Genomic DNA, 24,031 nt, shown 5'->3' with positions numbered 1-24,031 from the left:
GGTTATTAAGTATACACGGTGGCTGCATGCTATTACAGGATGAAGTATACCACCAAACCCTGACCTAGTAGAAAAAACTTTAATTACAGAACATTGACAAAACATAGAGTTTTAATTAAGGATAGACCCTCAATGTATTTGCTTAAAGTTAAATAAGACTCAGCTTCTTATTTGGCCGGAACAGAGTGAGCTCCATGGCCAAATGCTGACAGCAACATATAAATCTAGTTGTACTTCCAAAAAGGTAGGAAAAAAGTCAATAAAACACAAATATTTGTTATTAATTGAAATCCTGTACTCCAGCTTCCTCCCACAGTCCAAAAACATGAATGTTAGGTTAATTGGTCTCTCTAAATTGCCTTAGGTGTGCATGGTTGTTTGTCCTGTGTGTTGCCCTGCGATGGATTGGCGACCTGTCCAGGGTGTATCCCGCCTCTCGCCCGTAGACTGCTGGAGATAGGCACCAGCTCCCCCGCGACCCTGTACAGCCGAAGCGGGTATAGAAAACGGATGAATGAATGGATGAATTCCTGTAATAAATGGAAATGATATATTTAAATCCTAAAACAATAATCCTATAATTGAAAATGTTGCAAACACAATATCTCAGTCCTACACAGTGAAGAAATACGTTTTGGAAATATCAAGGAATTTTCTGTATATATATTTCTTATGAGGTGATTGACAAGACATTTGCACCAGATGTCAGTAACAACACAAATAGCCCACACATCCAAAGAAATCAACACAAATTAGTTCAAACATTATGCGTCATCAAGTAAAATGCACAAGGAACAAGTTTTGAACACACTTATTGACATTTATTCGCAACTTAGTAGTTACGTTTTTGTTAAGATTTCCTATATGAATAAAGTAGTTCCATGCACAGCTCTGGTGGGATTTGGAAATCTTAGGGGGAAAGTGTCCCACAATCTATTAATAAATCACTTAATGACATTTGAAATAAATACATTGAACAAATACATATACCTGTGATCATTCAAATGTGTCAATACACAATTAAATGATTGAATTAGAATTCAAATAATAAAATTTTTAATTGACTTGTTTTAAATCCTATAAAATTATTTCAGCATTTTACCTAATATGTTTATTGACTCCTGTGAGACAGTTAACTATGAAATAATTTAAACCACAACTGTGGTTCATCAAATAGACCCTAACAATGCATTGGTTAACCTAAGCCTATACAAATACATTTAGCTGTTAGAATGTCCATGTATCAATAAATTGCTAAAAACATAATTAAATGAGAAAGGCCATAATTTAAAGAAAACAATTTAATATTCAAAATCACATTTCAGTGTTTATTTAGGTATTTTAATTACTCTTATTCACTGGAATAACAAATATTACATCCACTACTGTGATATAATATTTGATTTAGGTGTTAAAAGTCGCTGAATATTGTATTGTATGTTATAGCACATAACAAACACAAAAAATGCGCGTTCAACCTAAAGTTTTGGTTACATTTGATACCTTTTCATCTAACGCACCGCCCAACACTTCACACACCGGCACACGCTGGGACCTGCGAGCATTCGCACCTACCACTTCGTCACGGATATGACGTCACCGCGCTTCTATTCAAACTTGAGGAAATGAAAGTGTTTGAGCAACGGTCTTGTCACCAGCAGAGTGAACCACAGCCGTTTTCTTCTGCTGTTTTTGTCTGTAAGTGTTCTATATTTGTGGTTTTTGAGTCGCTAACATTTGTTCGCTCCTACCTGGGAGTTGAAGTTAGAAATGATTAGGTTCCAGTTAAACATAGAACAATGAACTGTCAATTTTTCTTTTCTGTAAATTGTAATCGAAGATATTTGTAACAAAGCTAATATTGATTCCGGTTTGGCAACATTGTAGAGGGCGTTTTGTTTTGAGGCAAACTAAGCTGTTTACTTTATTTAGATGTTTCTGTGCCTTTTCTGTGTCTCCAAAGCACTTAAAACCCGGTGTAATTAAACAACTTTAAAAAAGCAAGGTTTTTTTTTTATTTTTTTTTTTTTATTATTGCTTAAGATCTGTGAAACCTTATTCTATTTCTGAAAGTCCCAAAAGCTCAATTTCACTGCATTGCCTGGCCATCAATCAGTTTTGGGTCCAGTTTAAAAATCAACACATTTATGACTGTCATAGATATGCTAAATTATCAACACTATATGTGCAATAGGTACATCTGCAATCTATATTCTATTGTGTTCCTCATTCGATGCATTTTTTCTTTGGGTCATGGTGTTCGTAAATGGAAACTGTGGCAGTTGGTAGCAGTGTTGCATTGCAGGAAGAAGGTCAAGGGTTGAATCCCGGCACCTGGGGTGTCTCTGCATGGTGTTTGCATGTTCTCCCAGTGCATGCTTGGGTTCTCTCGGGGTTTTACAGCTTTTTCTCACAATCCAAAAACATCAATGTCAGGTTTCCCCAATTTTTGACCCATCTTACGTCCAGTTTGTTACTATGAACAAATAATTTTTGTCCCCATGTTCTTAAACCAAGATGTAACTGTATATTTTTCTTTGCTGGTAAATAATTTCATGAATTATACACACGGCTGATCATAAATATGTTCAATATATTTTTATTGTATGTTTTCTAAAAACGTTTTTACACCCATGTCCGCCTATTTAAAAAAAAAACAGATTTTTTCTTAGGTGGACATGGGTGTAAAACATATTGAATTTCAACACTTTTTTGTAAATAGAACTTTGTCAAGTTTTAATTTTTATTAAACAATGATTTCTGTTATTAAACAAGAAAAACAGGATTGTTAAATAAAATAGTATTCTGACCCTGACCTTTTAAAGGGCTCAACAACATCCTCCATGTTCAAGGCAGCTGATGATTGTTGGATTTAGAGGATGATGGACACTACAGGTGAAGGGGCCTCCATAAAGTCTCTTCCTGACATTCTATACATTTTCTGTGAATATGATTTAAGAATGCACAACACATGTCAAGGCTGTACCCCTGCTGTAAATAGAGGGCTTTGTACCTGTGATTGAGGAATAAACCTAGATAGACTCAAGTATATCAGCATGCAGTCTGTATTCAACTTGTGCAAAAACATTAATTCCCTGACTATATTTAAAATCTTTTAACAGGGATTTTAAATGAAACATTTACAACTCTGAAAATTTGAAAATTTTGCAACCATGGTAGGAAACATCTCATAGCAGACGACTCCATTTCGGACCCCAAAACTGTTGGGGACTAAACGACCACAATTACACGAGTACAAACTGGCGAATGGGTGAAATGAGCAACACCAAATAAGATGTGGTCACAATAGATTCAATAACCAGTAGTAGCTGCACAGAGTAATGTCAATATTTACTGCCACTTACATCAAAATGGCTACTCTCATTTTGTACAAATTATTCGATTAAAATCAAAGCATTATGGCCTCTTGAAATGATTTGTCTGTTTTAGAACACTCCACCTTACTGCTGTGATATTGACAACGAAAGCCATGGCATCTAAAGGTGCCAAAGAAACCCTTGTCTCCAAATTGGGATTTAAATCCAACAGCTCTGGCTCAAAGGCTGAGGCAGAGCTGGAGAAGGTCCGGAAGGAGAACGCTCACTTGAGGAAAAAGATTGACGAGCTGGCCAAACGGCACATCAAGCCACCTGACTCGGACAAGAGCAAACTGCTGGAGGTAGGGGGTGTACTTTTACTGATTTAAGTCAATGCTATTTATTTATTTATTTAATATATATGTGTTTGTTTTCTCTAGAGGATTCTTTCCCTCGAGACACTGCGTGAGAGGAACAATCAGCAGCTGCTGGTTAAAGAGCAGGAACTGGAAACTCTAAGACAACAGCTGTCAGCTAAAGGAGGAGAGGTATGCACACTTAGCTCTGGAGAAATGTTTTCAAAATCACATTTATTCCATTATCCATCAATAAGACACCTCTACGCATGTATATGGAAATACATGGACACGCCAAGGCATTACTTACGTCCTGCTTAAATGAGAAGATGCCCACAGCAGTGTCTTATGTAGCACTCTTTATTTTTATTTATTTTATTTTTCACCAGTATTGTATCGGGGTCATGTGGGAAAACTGACAGAGTGAGGAACAAAAAACATCCTGGAATTCCAATGAGGTGCCACAAACAGATGAGAAAATGGCTTCTATCCCGCTTTGACAGCAGCTCTGCAAAGTGAAGTTTAGACAACCGGCAGAAGCTGCATACCAATGCGCACCGTTATATTCTGTTCGTTTGACACTTATAACTGTTTGTCTGTGGCTGCTGTCTGTATGTATTTGCATTCATGTCATGCTGCTGTTTGACACTGGTGTAAAAACGTGCTCCGCTGTTGCTTGTCCTTGTGTAATACGTCTTCCATTGTTGCAGAAATTACTCTAATTTAGTGTGGTCAGAGTGGCAGCAGACCAAACTCACAGATGACATGCTGGTAAATGGAATGTCAGCGTTTTGTTTTGCCCAGACATTAATCATGCTTGCATCCTCCTCATTAAGTTTCATCAGCAGACATGCAAGTGGCTAATGCCACCAGACTTCCAGCCACGCAACGTCAATTATGAGAGGAGGATAATTGCACAGAAGACATAAAAACAAATTTAAATTTTTTTGAGTTAAACGAGAAGGTTAAAAAGATTGCGAAGCCATACAGGCTTCTCAGCTTGCTGTTTTTTTCCCCCCTTTTTCTTTTTGTTGTTATGCGATTTTAGGTGGTGGTGTCGCTCCAGGCCCAGCTGGAGCAGCGCAGGAGAGAGGCAGAGCAGAGAGACGCAATGTTCCAGAGCTTGTCACAGGAAACGGAGAATCTGCAAAACAAGCTGGCCTCAGTTTCTGCTCGTTGTCAGTCCCTGGAAGCACAGGCCACGGTAAGCTGACCTTAAAACTCTGCTACCCGTCAAGATGTTCTAATTAGTCAGGAAGAGACATCTCTTCTTGACATCATCTGGTTGCTTTTTTTGTTCTATGGAAATGATTTAGCTGATCTTTAAATTTGTCTGAACAAGTGTTTGTGACTTTAAATTGTATAATGGCTAGTCTGCCAGTAGAATGTCTCCTAAGTTTAAAAAAGAATTTAACAGTGATGGAAATGATCAGAGGTAACCCTGATCTCTTTCAGTGTTGGTTCTTTTCAGAAAACCCAGACAAACAGAGCTTGTTGAGTAGTTGGCAATCAGGGATCCTATGAAGTCTAGAAAAGTTTGAAATTTTAGGTGATTTCCAGGTCTGTAGAGATAATGAACAATAAAAGGGTCAAATGTTGAATCCGTCTGTCTATCTCTCTGGTAATCCGTCTTTCACTCCATCCTTTTATGCATCTATATCTTTATCTGTCCATATATCCTGCTATTTTTCTGTCCATCTGTCTTTTCTACCATCCATCCATCTGTCCCTCTGCCAAGCTATCTTTTGTTATCCATCTACCCCTCCATGCATCAGTCTATCCCTCTATCTCCCTGTCGGTCCATCAGTCTGTTCGTCTGTATCTCCATTTGTCCAGCCACCCATAAAAGTAAAAACATTTGTATTTCCACATTTTATTCCTAATCCTGTTTTGTTAAGGTCATATTCATCCGCCCAAGGTAACTGAAGATGATGTTTTATGATAATGATTAAGCAGCATTATTGCGTAGAAAAACGCTTTCCTGGGACAGAGATAGAAAATATGCCTTTGGCTAGACAAATAAATGGTACTTTTGTTCTTAAATCTGTTTATCGATCAGTCCATTTCGTTAGCCTAATTGCATAGTTGCTTAAGTCATATTTGCCAAAATATGCTCTTTTGTCTGTTCGCTATCTACAGTCTGTAGTTATAGTTTTCATATTTAAGACATGAGCACTGTAGTGATGTTAGCTTTAAATCTGTGGAGAACTTTTGTATTTTTACTTGGATTTGACAAAAATGACTGAGATTTCTGACAATGTAAGTTTAGAAAAAATTCTAAAGTTTGACATGGAAAATGTGCAGAATATATTCAACCTCTGACAGAATATTCCCCAATTTAAATAGAAATAAATCATCCAACAGCTTTTGTTTTCTACCTCTAATATCATTTCCATCCTGCTAAATATTCCCTTCATATTTAGTATATCTTTTAGAAGACAAGAACGTCCCAAATACACCTCTGTTTTGTCTTTTGTCATGGAACAGATCTATTCAAAATATTTCTTATAAACGATGTAAAAACTCTGAGAGCTGCCATTTTTTTTTTTTTTTTTTTAAGTACGTTAACTAATATCATTTTCATAAGTGACTGATAGATAAAATGATTTGTTGGGGAACTGCAGCTCCTCTTTTGTCCATCAGGTGGCAGTGTTTAATCTCAGTTTTCCCAGACTGCTGCCATCACCTTCTCCCTGGAGCCTCCTCACTATTTTAAAATCAAGGATTTACTTCCCAGATTTACTTCCCAGAAATACATCAGCCATCATATCTGCCATCAGCAGTGTAACCCTGTTTATGGAAGGAATAAAAATGAATCTGTTGTAGCCACTTTCTAACTGTAGACCTACCGCTGCAGCATTAGCTCTGAAGCTGCCATCAAGCTTCTTCTTCGCATGTAAGGAAGCATAGACAAAATTACATGCCGGGCCTTAAGGAATATAAAAAGATTTAGCTATATCATACAAAAACTTATGAGCTCATTTGAAGAGGCTTTTATCAGGGAAAATGGGCTTTTTCACCCATGATGTTACTTGATTAGTAATTTTCTTGTTTACGTCTATTTATTGTACAAATGGAGCTTGAAAAAAAAGCTGCTGTTGTGATTTCAGTTTTTTAAAGATGTTTATCCCTGTATTAAAAAGAAAGCTTTCATTTTTTTTTATGCTTAAAAGCCACCAGGGTGCTTTATGTCTTTGATGGAAGACGTTTGCTTCACGTCAATTCTTAGACCAAAGCATTAAAGTGCAAAGCGTAGATATAAATGAGCGGAACTACATGTGTCCCATTTTTTGGAATTATTACATAGTTTGCTTCATTGTTCTGTTAAAGCAACAGAAATGGGTGCTTTATTTGTGAGATGGGAGGGCATTTCAGGTGATGTGCACTGCTTTCATTAAAAACAAACCCTGGCAGTGAAAATGTGACTGACTGAAATGTCTCTATGTTGAATGTGACTTCTAATGTTTGGGATTACTAAATAAAAACCTGACCCTGGTCCTCATTTAGACGTAATATTTTTAACCACAGTCTACTGTCAAATAATGGAAACAAGCATGTTGAAGTTATACATTTGCTTCTCAGCTGCTGCAGCAAGCAGATTTCATCACAAGGCCTTAAATTTATTAGGAACATAGTCTGGAATATGTTTTTAATAAGGTACGCTAAATAACGTTTGGGTTATTTTTAATTAAAGGAATCTTGTTTAAACCTTTTGTAACTTAATTTTTTTATCTAACGTGTGAAATAATCTTATTTATTACTCTACTGCCTTGATATAGCTGTTGTTGATGATATGACAACAAACCTAAATAGCTACTGCTACAAGTAGATTTCTTAATGTATTTACCCAGTGCCATTTCCCAGGTCCTTGTCCTGTTCCATCTCCTTGGAAATATTCAACAAATCAAGCAATCTCTGCTGTTCCTTCTAATAGCACAGATGCATCAGCTTATGGTTGTACATTTAAATTTAAGTGGACAGCCAAGCTAATGATGATTACCTGGTTTTATAAGAGCCAGAAGTCTTTTCAGGCATACGGTCTGAGGTTCCTTAACAGTCTAGAAAAGTTGGTAATTTAAGTCTTTTCCAGCTCTATATATGGACTGCCCCCTGGTTTGCCAATTACTCATCCATCCATCGGTTTGCTTGTCTGTCTGTTGGTTTGTCAATCACTTTTTTCATCTGTATGTCCATCAACCATCCATCTGTCCATGCTGGTTTATCCACTCGTCCTTCCATCCAGCCGTCTATCAGCTGTTCCTATTTCCACCAATGTGTACCTCCCATATTTCCACCCATTAGCCTCAAATTGCCTACCGATCTGCGTAGCGATGTATATACAGGTCCTTCTCAAAATATTAGCATATTGTGATAAAGTTCATTATTTTCCATAATGTCATGATGAAAATTTAACATTCATATATTTTAGATTCATTGCACACTAACTGAAATATTTCAGGTCTTTTATTGTCTTAATATGGATGATTTTGGCATACAGCTCATGAAAACCCAAAATTCCTATCTCACAAAATTAGCATATCATTAAAAGGGTTTCTAAACGAGCTATGAACCTAATCATCTGAATCAACGAGTTAACTCTAAACACCTGCAAAAGATTCCTGAGGCCTTTAAAACTCCCAGCCTGGTTCATCACTCCAAACCCCAATCATGGGTAAGACTGCCGACCTGACTGCTGTCCAGAAGGCCACTATTGACACCCTCAAGCAAGAGGGTAAAACACAGAAAGAAATTTCTGTACGAATAGTCTGTTCCCAGAGTGCTGTATCAAGGCACCTCAGTGGGAAGTCTGTGGGAAGGAAAAGGTGTGGCAGAAAACGCTGCACAACGAGAAGAGGTGACCGGACCCTGAGGAAGATTGTGGAGAAGGGCCGATTCCAGACCTTGGGGGACCTGCGGAAGCAGTGGACTGAGTCTGGAGTAGAAACATCCTGAGCCACCGTGCACAGGCGTGTGCAGGAAATGGGCTACAGGTGCCGCATTCTCCAGGTCAAGCCACTTTTGAACCAGAAACAGCGGCAGAAGCGCCTGACCTGGGCTACAGAGAAGCAGCACTGGACTGTTGCTCAGTGGTCCAAAGTACTTTTTTCGGATGAAAGCAAATTCTGCATGTCATTCGGAAATCAAGGTGCCAGAGTCTGGAGGAAGACTGGGGAGAAGGAAATGCCAAAATGCCAGAAGTCCAGTGTCAAGTACCCACAGTCAGTGATGGTCTGGGGTGCGGTGTCAGCTGCTGGTGTTGGTCCACTCTGTTTTATCAAGGGCAGGGTCAATGCAGCTAGCTATCAGGAGATTTTGGAGCACTTCATGCTTCCATCTGCTGAAAAGCTTTATGGAGATGAAGATTTCATTTTTCAGCACGACCTGGCACCTGCTCATAGTGCCAAAACCACTGGTAAATGGTTTACTGACCATGGTATCACTGTGCTCAATTGGCCTGCCAACTCTCCTGACCTAAATCCCATAGAGAATCTGTGGGATATTGTGAAGAGAACGTTGAGAGACTCAAGACCCAACACTCTGGATGAGCTAAAGGCCGCTATCGAAGCATCCTGGGCCTCCATAAGACCTCAGCAGTACCACAGGCTGATTGCCTCCATGCCACGCCGCATTGAAGCAGTCATTTCTGCCAAAGGATTCCCGACCAAGTATTGAGTGCATAACTGTACATGATTATTTGAAGGTTGACGTTTTTTGTATTAAAAACACTTTTCTTTTATTGGTCGGATGAAATATGCTAATATTTTGAGAAGGACCTGTATGTGTGCGTGTTAGTGACTGTCTGGGTGAATATGGCTCTTGTGTAAAGCGCTTTGAGTGGTCAGTATGACTGGAAAGGCGCTATAGAAGTTCAGTCCATTTACCATTTCTCTGTAGGGCTATGCCCTACATTGAATCATAATCGTCATTGCAGTATCAGTGTATGCAACATCATAATCGCAAAGGACTACTTGGATATGATATTTGCTAGGCTGTGATATTTGAGACTCCCTGCATTTAATCTCTGTTGGCCAATAATGTATTTGGCCTTTTAGATGGACTTCTTCTGTCCTTCATGTCCTTACCTGATATAGATCTTAGTGACAATGATCATAAAGCTCGGGGAGAACAGTGGGGACTTCATAATGGTGGAGTAGTGAGAAAAATGTGGGTCAGCCGATAACGTCATTACAATCGTCAACATTACAATAGTAATTATTCTAATTATTTCTAATATGCAGCTCTATTCATTAGTATGTCCATCTGTCTGATCATACATCAATCTGTCCATCCTTCACTTTGCCTATCCAGTCATCCACCCACCCACCATCCATCCGGATGTCCACCCACCATCCATCTGTCTCATTGTCCAACCACCATTTTGTCCATCCAACTCCTTTTTTTTTTCTCCATCTACCATCCATTTGGCATCCTTTGTCTTACAGTCTTGGGTTATTCTAGGTTCCATATTTAAACCCTGACCATTGTATGGTCCACATGTCTGCTGAAATTCATTGTAAACATTAGTCTTTACACCTGGGCTAAAATAAACTGAGAGCAATTGAAATTTGAGTCAGGAAGAGTTTGAAATTTTAACTGGAAGAATATGTAGAGATTGAGATCGGGCTTGAAGGTTAATAGTGACAGAAATGTGACTTGGCCAACAATGTTTTGGCAATGGATGATGTGGACCTGACTCCAGGGTTGTAGACCTAGGTCATGTAGCCAAGACTTTGAAACGTAGGAGAGCTTAGATTCATTACTTGCTGCTGTGTTTTTGTTGCATTATTGAAACTTAGGCTAAATAATTAAAATCGGCAAGCCTGTGTATAACTTCTGAGCCTGTGGCAGATCTGTAGTTTTGTATCTACTAGGGTTTTTCTTTCTCCTGGAAACTGAACAGGAAAGGGGAAAAAAATATATTATTATTATTTTAAATGAACATTGTCTGGCCAGCTTGAAAACGGTTTTTTTGTTTTGCGTCCTCGCAGCAGCATTACATGTTGAAATCCTTCATTTGTGCACAAAATGGCACATATACTACAAGCATTTTTATTATTTTAAATTCTGCCTTAACTGAATGTTCATTGTGACAGCTGGATCAGATGCAAGTACTGTATTTTTCTCAGTACTTTGTAATTCAACCTTTTCAAAAAGGCTATTTCTCTTTTCAGAATGGGCAGGCACCTGCTGCAGAATTGGTACGGGTGCAAGATCAACTCAAAGATGTGAGTCCACTTGGTCATTTTGCATTTCTTCATGTATTTGAAATAGTAAACCTCATATTCCTGAGGTACACAATACCATTGGCATATTGGACCCCTGTACAGTGCCTCAAAAAAGGATATATACCCTTTAAGTTGTTTTTTTTTTGTTTTGTTTTTTTTTTTTTTCGCAATAAAACCACAAACTTCAATAGGTTTTATTTGGATTTTATGTGTGAGACCAACAAAAAGTAATGAAAATGATACATAGTTTTCAAAATATTTTACAAATAAAATTCTGAAAAGGGTGGTAGGCATTTGTAATGAGCTACATTTATACTTAATAAATACTTTGTGGAATCTCCTTTTGCTCCAATTTCAGCTGCAAGTTTGTCATCTTTGCAAATCTGGAGCCTGAAATAATTTGCTTATTGTTCTTTGAAAAATAGTTGACACAGATTCAGAGCTTTTGTGAACAGCGAGTTTTCAAGTCTTGCCACTAATTCTCAAATAGATTTAAGTCTAAACTTTGACTAGACCAGGGGTCTGCAACCTGCACCTCCCAGAGCCTGTTTTTGTCAACAGTTTGCAAACTATATGCTTTTTTATGTCATTATCTATAAAGGTGGAATGTCAATTAAAGAAAATGTATGAAAAAATACATATATACATTTGGAAAAGTCATGTTCCTTTTTTGGCTCTAAAAATATGTTGTTTACCTGGATAAAAGGCAAAAACAAAATGGCTCTTAGGGTTGTAAAGGTTGGCGACTCCTTGGGCTAGACCACTCTAACACATAAATATTATCTGACCATAGCTGTTCCATTGTAGCTCTGGCTATGTGTTTAACGTCACTGTCCTGTTGGAAGATAAAGCTCCATCTAGCCAACAGGATTGCCCTATATTTACCTCAATTTATCTTCCCATCAGCTCTGATCTGTATTTTACATGAGAATACAATACACAGGTGTAGTCTGTTAATGTGATGGCTTCTAAAGGTTATGAGTCACACTAGATTTTATTTGGGGATGTCAGAGCTAAGCAATTTAAATATGTTTTTGATCACATTAGATATGTATCATATGCCTTTTCAACACTGCTATTCAACATAGTTTGTTCTTTCCTTCTTCTAAATGAGACTGGTATTGTTTCTTACCATCAGGCTCTTGAAAAGAACGGTCAATGGCTGGTCTATGATCAGCAGAGAGAGGTCTACGTCCAGTCAGTCGTTGCCAGAACAATGGAGTTGGAGCAGCAGCTGGCCCAGGCTAAGCAGCAGCAGGAATGCAAAGCAGAAGCCAGCTCTGAGAGTAAATATAAATTGCATCCTCATACTATTATGCAGAATATAGAAACGTTTGCATAAAGGGTTTGAAATAAAGTTAGCAAACATTGTATGGGTTCATTGCACACTCTTTCAGCTGTAAGTTGGGCTGAGCGATATTAGAAAATCTTACAATGGCGATAATGTTGGTAAATATTGTGATGATTTTATCAGTTGCGATATATAGCTATTTTAATTTCTTTCCTCTCTTTCTCATCTTTGCTTCCCTCAATCTGTGACCTTTATCATTTTGGGCAATGTCAGTTGTGTCCGGTGTAAGTATCTGTTGCTATGAGACACTGTCCAACTGGCTAAATATTACATTAGCATGTAAAATGCAAGTTCATAAGACTTAGAATATAATCGGCAACAGTTATTGCACCCTAAACTGTCCTTTGATATGAATATTGCATGCACTGATATTGTAATATCTGTATATTTATATATGTGCAGCTCTAGTTGTAAGGTTCTTTTTTCTCATTTCTAAAATAATCTGTAGAAGTCTTTTCCTCTTGAACATGATGTCTAATTTGAATTTCCTGTATTTTTCCCCCTGTACCAGCTTCAACCGACTCTCAAGGTACAGAGAAGGAATATGACCTGAAAAAGCACTATGAGCAGTTGCTTTTAGGTTTACAGAAAGACCTGGAGAGCCAAAAAGATCAGGCTGCCAAAGCTAAGCAGGAGCTACATGTTCAGAAGGAGCAGGTAAACACAACAAATACTAATATCTTCTTACCAGTTAGGTTTTTAGTCCCCTTACAGATTTCAGCCATTTCTTTCTTCAAACCTGAATGTTTCAGGTCATCAAAGAAACTTTAGTAAATGTCATATGTTAAGGGAAGAAGGCTATCCAGAAACCCCTGTGAGAAAATATAATAGCTGCCTCTCCATTTAAAACTTTATTTAAATAAAATTTCATCAGCCACACCCACCCTTAATTATTGCCGGACCTATAGAATCAAGAAACCCCATGAATAGAACCTGACTGAAGACATAAAAGAGTTAAAGATCCCAAAACGAAAGAAATTCAAGAACAGATGGGGAAAATAAAGTCACTGGCAACAATCTCCAGTGAACCACAGTGATGGCCATTATGTGTCTTCTCTTTGAAATCTGAACAACTTGGCATAATGATGGAACCAAGAATTCTGCTCTCTAGCACAAAATCCTGAATGAAAATGTCCAATTTGTGACATCAGGCTCAAGCACGTTTGGGACATACAGCAGGACATCGATCCAAAGCACACCAGCAAGTCTGTCAGTTAATAGCTCAAACACTGAAGGGTGTGTTCAAGTAGCCAAGTCAAAGTTCAGACTTCATTTCGAGTGAAATGCTGTGACATGTTCTTGTTAATGTGGCTGAATTAAAACCATTCTGGAAACGAGAGTGGACCAAAATTCTTTTACAGCAATATTAAAGAACCGTTCCCAGTTATGAAAAGGGCTTGATTGTAGTAGTTATGATTAGGGGCAGTTATATTTCCTCATGGGATCAGATTGTTTTGGATAGTTTTTCTCCACCCATCTTTGTCAAATTTTGAAATATCTGAAAGATTTAAGTCTTAACAAGAAAGCAAAAGGGAAGAAATCTTTAAGAGGGAAATACTTTATAAAGGTACTCTAAATTACTTCACCTATGCTGCTTGCTTGTGCTGTAAATGTTAGTGCTAAGCTCTCGTCACCATTTTCCCTAAAGAAGTGTGAGCAAATTCATTGACATTCCCTCTTGAAAATGCTGCTTAAGCAGGAAATCAGTATGCAGCTGTCCATTAGTATCCAGAGTCCTTGGATTCAGACATCTTTATAATTGATCTGCAGAGTTGGGTTGAAGAACCAAGTAAGATGGAAAACAAACTGTTTTTGCGTTTTCTTTCATCGCCTCTGCAGACCTTGAAAGCTCAGGCAGAGCTGCAGCATCAGAGGGAGCAGGTCCACAGAGTCCAGGACGAGATGTGTGCCCTGCAGAGGAAGTACGAGGACAAGTGCTGCGAGTTGTCGGCCTTTCTGAGGAAACACGAAGAGAGGGGCAAGGAGCTGGAAGATGCCAAGATACAGCTTCAGGCGGAGCGACTTGGCAACAGGTAAAACCAGTGTGCTATGGCTGATGTCAAGCAAAGGTGGTTGTCGGATCAATACCGTGTCAAAGTTTACCTATGTGCACAGAAACAACTCAGACATGTGACGAGAAAAGCTGAACTTCAGCTTAAACTTAACATTTAATCAAGTCTTTCAGTAGTATTCCCTCATCAACAAGTATTTTGTTTAGGGTTTACTTCCAATAACATAAACTTTACCCGTGTTTTATGTGGATCACAAACATCTAGACATGCAGCACACGAGAAAAGAAAGGTGTCATCTGAAAGGACAGACAGGATGAGAGCCGATCTGGAGAAGGTGGAAGAACGACTGGATGAGGAGAAGAAGAGATCTGCTGAACTTCTGCAGCAGGTCAGACTGCTATAACTAAACAAAATGCATAGAGGGAAACATTTCATTTTTTGAAAGCTTACTGAAAATTACAAAGTCCAGCAACTGTTATGATGCCTAACTAAACTGAACATGCACAAAACTTTAAATACAAAAGAACTTTGTAAGTTGTTTCCAACCTATGTAAGCTATAAGACTGCTTTTGTTTTACACATGGACATCACTTATGACTAAGTCACATTTTGAGGAGAGACCAATTATCCATAAACAGGTAAAAAAAAAAAAAAGTTTGGATATCATAAAATTAAATAAGTATTAGATGCCCTACAACACAACCAGAACTCTGTCTCCCACAGATTACAGGCCCATTTTGGACACGAATGAATCGATTTGTCATTTACAGAAAGTCCTGACCTTAACTCAAATGTTTAAAGCACACCAACCTCTCCCTCACCAAGGTCATACCAAAGAGCTGTCAAAGAACATGGGGGATAGTTTATTTTCACTTGAACATCAGCCAGAAGCTTGGTGGAAGGGTGGCAGTTGTTGGTGCGATTATTGGGAAAAGTAAACGATACCAGATGACTCTGAGTCACTCTCGGTTTGGAGCTACATGCAAGATCTTAGCTCATGTGGTGAGGAAGGTGGAGGATTTATCGGAGAGCTAAACAGAAATCATGGATGAGTCTTCCACCTTGACAATACTTCAAGATACACTACTAAGGCAAAAACAAAGTGTCCAAAGAAGCAGCGCATTAAACGGCATGAAGTGAACTAGTCAGTCTCAGACTTCAGTCCTTTTTTTTTTTTTTTTTTTTTGCTAACATTCTGTCTCTCCACATATAATACCAAAATATTTAGAGGCTGCTTTTGATTGTGAGCAAACTCAGAAAATCTGAAGGGGATGAAATACTTATTTCCCCCACTGTATTGAGAGTCAAGATAAGAGTCTACCAAATGTTGGGATCCATATAAATGATAGATGCAGACAAATATTACTGAACTGCACTTAAAAATAACTTTGCAACTGTGCACTGTTCACTTTATTGTGTACTGTTTGTGTACAAGGTCCATTTTTTGTTTTTTCATTTTCTAGTTTACATTTGGGCTCTCAACTATTGTTCCCTTCAGTGTGGTTTGAAACAATTGAAAGCCTTGCACACATAAACCTCTTCTGCCTTGATAATTGACTCTTCCCAGGTAAATATGCTGCAGAAGTCTCTCCTCAACCAAAATGAAGAACGGAGGAGAGTTGCTGCTCTGGAACAACAGGTAATGCTTAGCTGTTTAGAAGCAAGTAGTTAAAATACATAAATTACATTACAAAGAGACATCGTTTTTTATTAGTTTTTACTAAGTACTAAATCCTGACATGATTCCAGTTATAGTGACTTGGAAAAGTATGTACCCCCTTTGTCATTTTCATGTTTTGTTGCTTCACCACCTGGAATTAAAATAGTTTGCTTGAGATTTTGTACCATTTCATTTACAGAACATGCCTACAACTTTGAAGGTGTATTATTTTTTTATTGTGAAGGAAACAACTTGGACAAGATAACTGAAAACATTACCATGCATATGTATTTACCCCCTCCTAAAGTCAGTACTTTGTAGAGCTTCCCTTTACAGCAATTACAGCCCATTCCTCAAAGCAAAACTGTTGACAGACAGACATTTTTCTCATTTCACTATACGAACTTAGACTAGTTTGTGCAGAATTAGGTTGGAATGTAACAAAACAGATAAAAAGCCTTTTTGTAAGGCACTGTGTTTCAAAACTTGCATTTCTTCCTAAGATCCAGCTCTCTGCAAAGGACTTTGAGAATGAAAAACTTGATCGTCAGAGCATGCAGGAGCAATTACAGAAAGTGCTGAAAGAGCTTCGCAAAGCCCGTGATCAGATTGCTAAACTGGAGTCTGCTGTAAGTTTCGTCCGTGCTTCTAATTTATAACATAGTGTATCTGTATTATTAAAACATCCAGGAACTTTTGGTTTAGACTTTGCTTAATGCTGTTTTCTGTGTACACTTGTACAAAACTGCGTTGTCATTTTTGCAATAAAATTGAATTATTTGTCTTGTATTTAATTTCAGAAGCAGCCATGTGCCCGCTTTTCAGAGCCCAGTTCATATAATAATCTGGAGTTTGAGCGTCTTACTATTAACGACCATCATGGCCCAACATCTCCATCTAAAGTCATCAGCCTCCTGGATGAGAGTTTCCTGGAGTGTCCAAAGTGTCAGGCTCCTTATCCGACCAGTCGCCACAGAGAACTCCTGGCACACATTGACTACTGCTTAGCCTGAGTTAGCAGTCCAGATCAGTATTTCCGAACTCAGACATCAACCAAAGGGGGTAGCTAGATGGAGGGAGTCGTTCCAAACAGAATTAGGACACAAATCTGAACAATATCTAAGATAAGAATGTTGGGAATTCACAGAATACAGATCTGTTGAGCTAAAGGCTTTTTATGCACACAACATAGTGTGCTCTGTATGCAAAAACTTTGGGAATATAGTTATAGTCATTTTACCTAAAATGGGTGGGGAAAAAATTGAGACTTGACAACGCTTGTCTTCACAGTACATCAAATTTCAGACAAAATCAAGAGGAAAACTTTACATTTTGTCTGCTTTGTATAAAGAGAAAAGGGGACTCAAAGGACATTTTTAGGATTGTATAACATAATTTCAGTAACGTTTAGCAGATTTACACCTAATCATCCTTTATGTATTTGGTCTGAAATATTTTGCGATGTATTATAGTTGCTTCTTCTTTTTCAAGCCATAGCACTGATCATTAGAACAAAATTGGTTGAGGGTTTCTTCCTGTGACTATATTTTGCTCATGTTTTCATTTTGTTTTGTTCCGATTTTTGCTTTTGTGTGTTTTTATCTTTGTATTTATTCTTGGGTTTCTTATAGGATGAGGAAAGTTTCTATATTTTTTCTGTGAATTATGTGTATTTAATATGGCCTAATCATGCAGTGGCCTCTTTCTTTCATGTGATAGTTTACAGATCTCCATTGTACCATATGCTCCGATGCATAAAACTCCTATAAATGGATCATTTTCCACTCTGTTTTAATAACTTCACCTTTGGTTCGATTGTGTTGTTGATGGTATATCTTGTGTTAAGTAGAAAAGTGCAGCTGTGATTGTTTACCATTTTAGAGTATTTATGTGAAGGACACCATGTAAATTTCTACACTCCAGCTGTTGTCTATTTTCAACTTCACTAACTGGTGATCACAGTTATCAGCAAATGTGCATCTAATTAGCCATATGTTTATTACGGTAGTACTGCCCTAGTCCTGCTGCAGCCGTCCCATCAAACTCATTTCACACACTTGGATAAACATTGCTGAACCATGACTAAGACTTTTTTTCCCCACTCCTAGTTTTTAGATGCTTCAAGTCAACCTAACCTTAAACATGTAGCCGTGCAGAGCTTAGCCGGTCACATGTGTCGGGTTGTCTGTGTATTCCTCTCCTCAATCACCACCTTGACTCTTTAAACCTGCAGCCCTGTAAGGCTGGAAAGAGATTGCTTGAGTTAATTCCTTGTGCTAAACTATTTACAGCGGGGATTACTAAAGGTCTCCTCGTTGGGAGAAAGGTGTGTTTATTCCTGCGGTCTTGGCAATGTGACCAGGTAGATTTAATGCAGACAGACGCTGCTTTGTCTCCAACCTTTTGGGTAGCTTTATTTTTACTTCCATTGTGTGTATCTTAGTAGAGAGCCAGCTGGGAATTGCTTTTTAACAGCTGATGTTTTTAAGTGCTCTTTGACATGTGCTCCTGAATTGTTTTGTCGTGCTCAGTACTGTCCACAAATGTGCAATAAAAATGTAAACCTCCATGCAGAACAATCCTTTGGTGTAATTTTGTCTCACCGCTGTAATTTTAGGTAAACACCACACTAGTTCCCAATGCTGATATGGAGATCCCCCTGTTGGTTAGTCAGAAAGTAATTGTGGGTTTTTATTATCATTCTTAAAATATTGTCAAATAATTGTTTTTAATAATGAAGAACATAAACAATTGTGTCAAATGTTTAATTTAGCTGGCTTATTTTACTTAAGATGGCAGTAGTCTGGGTTTCAAGTTTCTTCCTACGATGGAACCCCCAAAGTAAGTCGTACCTCTGGTAAAGATGTTTACAGAAGCTTTGGAACAAACTGTACGGAGACTTGTTGGTCCAAGATGCCACTCGTCTGCACCAGCCTTGTTTGTCTCTGTTCTAATTGTTTCAAACTTTTTCCTATAATGGTGAAATGGACAAGTTTTAGACGAGTGGGTATCTTCATGTATCCATTTCTTATCTGTTTTAACTTAAAGTCATGTTCTCTTCTGTTTCCCATTTTTAAGAGAGGCGAAGAGTAATAAGCTCCCAAATTCACACCCCAATGAAAGAGGAAGTAATTTATAACTAATTAATACTTTGAGATAAGTTTGTCAAAGTGATTTAATATGAATTTTTAGGGGTGCCCCTAATTGAGGCTCTGGTGAAAAGTGGATAATTTTTCAACATTCACACAAAACCTTTCAGTGTAAGGTGATGCTTATGAAATAAAAAAAACATTTTCTCGCTCTTATTTTTTTAATTGTGCAGTGTGCTACGCTTCGTTACTGAATCGGATCATTTGATAATATTTGCAGCTCTGACTCATTGTAAAATAGATTGATGCTATGTAATATAGTGGACTCATTAAAATTTTGATCTGATTGCTAGAAAATGTACTTGGCATCTGATGGCCTTCTACGTTTCGTCGTAATTTGGATGTTAGGATAATTTATCATTAAAAAGTAGCAAACTTAAAGTTAAGAGGTTGACTACAACTGTTAGCAATTCCTCCAAAAGAGTTTCTATTAAAAATAAGTTATTTATAGTTCAGTATTTTAATAGAACTTTGCAAAGCTTTATGAGGCAATTTCATCATTAACGTTTTTTTTTTTTTTTTTAAATATGTACCTAAGGCACCATCTTTTAAAAACTTAACAGATGTTCCAGGAGAAAAACAAATACAATCTGAAAACTCAGTCAAAGCTGATTACATTGGAGGAGCAGCTGCCAAGAACTAAACACAGCTGTTTAATGGGCGTAAAATATACTTATTGGGACACTTCTAGGTGTTTTTAGCCCAAATACAACAAAAACAAGCGTTTAAAACTGTAATCCGTCAACAGTGTAAGTTGTCATGTTGGGGGTGTTCTGTTGTTCCCCACTTTCAAATGGTAATCTGCAGCTGTTGGTCTTAAAATAAGTTGAAATCAGTCCATTACATGAAAAGTAGTAGAAGACATCCAAGCCACCTGCCAACATACCCAGCTTTGTCTGTTCAAGCAAGTTCACCCTGATAGCAGACAGTAAGATGTTAAAAGAACTCTCTCAAAACCCTACAGTGCCATGGACTTACAGCAAGTTCTTGCTACTGTTATGAAATCGCATGCCTATCCAATCAGAAAATGATGGCACACATTTAATTTTTGTGAGAGGCAGACAAGGATGAAAACTTTGCTCTTAAAGATAAATATGAAGTCACAGTAAATTTTGCCAGAGAGAGCGTAGGTAAAGATCTGGACCTCTGGAATAATGTTTTTTTGGACGAACAAGTCTAAAGTTGAACTATTTGGACACAGTGACGGACTTGTTATGCAGAAATCAAATACAGCAATTTAGTCAGGGAACCTTTGAAACATGGAGGTGAAGGTGTCATGATATGGGGATACTTTGGTGCAGCAGGAGCTGGACTGCTCACCATCATAGACTCCAATATGAATACTACTGTGTATCAAAGGGTGTGTGAAGAAAACATGAAACCCTCTGTACAAAAAGTTAAAGCTGAAGCAAAGCTGGACCCAGCATCATGACAATAACCTAAAACATGCCAGTAGATCCAACAAGGACTGGCTGAGTTCTGAATCCCAGATCTAGAAACATTTCACAGCAGAAAGTGAGGAACGAGACAAACTTCCTTAGACGACTGGTAGATGGCTATAAGGAGTGTCTAAGGTATTTCAGCTAAAGAGGAGCTATTAGAGCGTAAAGTGTAATATATTTAGTCCTTATTTATGAGGCACACTTTTATAATTATAGATTCTGGTTAATGAGTAAAAGTCAAGGTTTACATATTAAAAAGTCTTTTTTACAACAATACTTTGCTTTTTATTATTTGCATACTTAGATTTGCTGCATTGTGATGAACTATTTCCACACTAACAGATTTGTTGGATAGTTGTGGAATGAAGATCAGGTAATGAACTTAAACAGTCAACAAATGTTGGAATATTTTATTTTCAAAACTGGATAAAGAAGTCCACATTAGTCAAGATTAACAAACAACAAAGCTACTACTGATCCGATACAGTATATGTCACACCTACTGGATATTACAATTTTAAAAAAATATGTACTTGCCCACTGCCTCTGTATAAAAGCCTTTTCTGTGAAGTTGTTAGAAAAGATTTCCACATGTGATAATTTATAACACTGCTTTATGAGGCAGTGATCAAACAAAAGGCTGTTCCAATGTTCAGAAAAACAAAAAATCCAAAAGATCTTGAAGATAACGTTGAAATCTGGGGAGACGAAAGCTGACCCTGAACAATGGTGAATGTGGACGTTTGGAGTTTGAGAAAGTTTGGAGTTTCTACTTTCTCTCTTGTGAGAGAAGCTAAGACGGGAGGGTTTAGAAGGAGACGGGATTCAATCCGAAACTGGCAGAAAGGAAAATAGGAGCATCAAGAAAAGTGTCACTGAGACACCTCTGCATTCCCACTGTTCTCACAGAACCCTGTAATGTAAGAAGAGAAAAACATTTTGCTTATTAAAGAGAGTCATCAAGAAACCTTTATTATATTTTTGTATTTTGTCAGATTGTATCCAGCTAGAAATACATAACTCAAGAGTTTTTTTGGAGTGTGTTCCTCTAATCAATTAAGATAGACACTGATTATAAGGTTTGACTCAACATGCCTTAGCTAATTATTAATTTGGTCTTTCACCTTATGGAGTAACATGGCATGCACCCCCCCCTCTCTCCACTGATCAATAAAGGTTCCTAAGCACTCAGTGGGAATCGACTCACCATTGTGTGTAACACGTCTGTATTTCCCCAAAAGACAAAGGTCCATCTTCTTCTGCGTGATGATGGCCTGGTCCTCTGGCCTCAGGCCGTCCGGGTGACGCGAGAAGACGAAAGAGTAGCTATCCAAGCATGTGCCATCCTCGTCGAGCAGTCTGCAGGAGTAGTGGATGGCGTAGTTGTCATAGTCAGTGTCAATAACCCAGTGTTCGTCATCTGAAAGCAGGGTAGGTGATGTGGACATCAGAATATTTGCTTTAATTTGCTGACATGAAGACTTATCCTATTCTAAATAAGCTCCCAAAAGATCCATGATTAACTGGTTTCTTTAACATTGGGCTCTCTAAGTGAACACTAAAATTTAGAACAGTTAAAAAAGCAGTGTAACTGAGGTCAACAATCCCCATTTGGGATTAGATATCACTGAATTTCAGCAGCTACACAACCAGATTGAATTTAGGGGATTTTTGTTTCCCTTTCATTCTTATTGTGAGTCAAGTCATGCTTACATCCTGTTTGCAGGTATGAAGCAGCTCCCCAGTACCTCATCCTAAACTTGGCAGGATCAGGAGTATCCTCAAAGGTACCAAACATGTGAGCACACATTTCCCAGTTGCTACGGGTCAAAGAGAGACAAAGACATCAAAAATTATCAGTGATTTATGCATAGAGAACAGCAAAGCCTCCAGGGGGGAAGAAGAGAAACCTACTTGAGGATGATGACTCTGCCCTTTGCAGTAGCGGTCATTCTGCCATCGTCCTCAATGTTAAACTGGGCTACAACATTGTCAAGTAAGAACAAACCCTCTGGGTCCTTCTTTCCTACAGCATACCAAGTCCCTGTGTACTATTGGGGAAAATGTTCTTAGTTCAACTTTAAAAGATACATTTTGCTTTACAAGTGATTATATGTTTGCTCACAACTCACCCTGGTTTTGTCGAAGTCCTGCTTGACCTGGAAATTCTCTACCTTGCAATCCTGTGCCCAGCACAGCGCCAGAAGGCAAAGAGCCACAATGAACCTCAGCATTCTACCTCAGAGAAATGAAAAAAATGGTGAGAGGTTATGTGCAGACAGTTTGGAAAAGAAAAGAAGAAATACCAGAGAAAGTCAAAACTTTCTGGCAGTTTTTTTTTTTTTTTTTTTTTTTCCTGGGGTTCTCTGCTCGATTTGAATGGATTCTGGTTAAATTCCTCAAAACATCTCCAAAAAGTCAGTTTGTACAAATCAGAATTTGGAAGCTGAAAGATGGTTCTTTGCTCAGTGCGTACCTTGGTGCAAAAAGAAGCGCTGCCTCACAGAAATTCCACTCTTCAACGTCCTCCTGGCTTTATATACAGCTGCCTCCTATTGCATAATAACATTCGGGGGTCCTGAACCTCCCCTGCTCACCCCACACAGTTTGACAAACATTTGCATAACTCTTTTTGCTGGTCCAATTGATTTGTGTGTTCTGCACATTTTGTTGACCTCCTCCCCCGAATCCCTCTTTATGAACATATTATTCCATTAACTTCTGGGAATGTTTTAGTCCTGGCCTAAAGCACAATGTGGATGTGCATATTTGAAACTTTTGCTAGGGCTTGCACATGCAATGAAACAAGGTGGTGAGATCTATCTGTTGTCTTTGGGGCTGAGCTGCAAAGCTGTGAACTTAGTAACTTCACAGAAAATTCAAAAGAATGAGTGAAACCGTCCTGGGTTTGGAATGAACATTCTGTTTGTATTTATCGAATAAACTTGCAGAAGTCATGAGTCCCTCTTGCCGTCAACAGTACAATTGCATCAGCTGCTGCTTTATCTCTGAGTAGTCCGAGTGTTTATATAAAACAGGGCCAGAGTCCACTCTCCTTTGGTGTAACCTTAAATAATCAAGATCGTCTTTATTCTCCTCCAAAGATGTGTTTTTGAGGGTCAGAACTCTTTTGTCTGATTAACCTGAATAAAATCCAATGCAACCAGTGACTTTAATCAAGGAAGTTTAAAGCAGAGTTAAGTTATAAAAAAAACGGCCTAAGCTATTCAATCTGACATCTAAAAATGGAAATTGAAAAAGTATAACACAACAAGAAACCTTCCCACCACCCACCTAAATAGATGACCTAGGAGAAGACTAATCATAGAGGCATATGATAACTCTGGAAGAGCTCCAGAGATCCACATCTCAGGTGGTGAGAATTTGTTGACAAGACAGCTACAGTGCAGTCCACAAATCTGGCCTTTAGGCAGAAGTCATAAGATTGTTGAATTGTTGTAAAGAAAGTATTCCTTTCCCAGCAGATGCTTACATCTGCTGGGAAAGGAATGCTGAAC

The 24,031-nt window shown here is 38.2% G+C and overlaps 2 protein-coding genes across 2 annotated transcripts; one reads left to right on the top strand and one right to left on the bottom strand.

The window, feature by feature from the left end:
- The first annotated feature begins 1,545 nt into the window (after nt 1-1,545).
- On the top strand, nt 1,546-18,501 carry cep55l (centrosomal protein 55 like). The gene is made up of 12 exons (XM_047376100.1): nt 1,546-1,698; nt 3,451-3,679; nt 3,758-3,865; nt 4,722-4,877; nt 10,846-10,899; nt 12,038-12,185; nt 12,762-12,907; nt 14,090-14,283; nt 14,527-14,650; nt 15,830-15,901; nt 16,426-16,551; nt 16,723-18,501. The coding sequence occupies exons 2-12, from the start codon at nt 3,491-3,493 to the stop codon at nt 16,933-16,935; spliced, it is 1,530 nt and encodes a 509-aa protein (XP_047232056.1). The 5' UTR covers nt 1,546-1,698; nt 3,451-3,490; the 3' UTR covers nt 16,936-18,501.
- Nucleotides 18,502-20,908: 2,407 nt separating this feature from the next.
- rbp4 (retinol binding protein 4, plasma) lies at nt 20,909-23,102 on the bottom strand. The gene is made up of 6 exons (XM_047376439.1): nt 22,990-23,102; nt 22,646-22,748; nt 22,428-22,564; nt 22,227-22,333; nt 21,721-21,933; nt 20,909-21,426 (listed from the first exon to the last, which is right to left on the bottom strand). Exons 2-6 carry the CDS (start codon nt 22,745-22,747, stop codon nt 21,386-21,388), a joined length of 600 nt encoding a protein of 199 aa, XP_047232395.1. The 5' UTR covers nt 22,748; nt 22,990-23,102; the 3' UTR covers nt 20,909-21,385.
- Between the last annotated feature and the right edge of the window lie 929 nt (nt 23,103-24,031).

The sequence above is a fragment of the Girardinichthys multiradiatus genome, chromosome 10, assembly GCF_021462225.1.
Source record: "Girardinichthys multiradiatus isolate DD_20200921_A chromosome 10, DD_fGirMul_XY1, whole genome shotgun sequence".
NCBI classification, from domain to species: Eukaryota; Metazoa; Chordata; class Actinopteri; order Cyprinodontiformes; family Goodeidae; genus Girardinichthys; species Girardinichthys multiradiatus.
Note: the sequence above shows the minus strand (reverse complement) of the source record. Positions and strands in the feature narration are given on the sequence as shown.

Coding starts and splice junctions, on each gene's coding strand:
- cep55l (XM_047376100.1), top strand. CDS start 3,491: ATGGCATCTAAAGGTGCCAAAGAAACCCTTGTCTCCAAATTGGGATTT. Junction 12,186..12,761: donor AGCAGAAGCCAGCTCTGAGA/GTAAATATAAAT, acceptor CCCCTGTACCAG/CTTCAACCGACTCTCAAGGT. Junction 12,908..14,089: donor TACATGTTCAGAAGGAGCAG/GTAAACACAACA, acceptor TCGCCTCTGCAG/ACCTTGAAAGCTCAGGCAGA.
- rbp4 (XM_047376439.1), bottom strand. CDS start 22,747: ATGCTGAGGTTCATTGTGGCTCTTTGCCTTCTGGCGCTGTGCTGGGCA. Junction 22,565..22,645: donor AGGACTTCGACAAAACCAGG/GTGAGTTGTGAG, acceptor TTTCCCCAATAG/TACACAGGGACTTGGTATGC. Junction 21,427..21,720: donor CAGACGTGTTACACACAATG/GTGAGTCGATTC, acceptor CTTACATTACAG/GGTTCTGTGAGAACAGTGGG.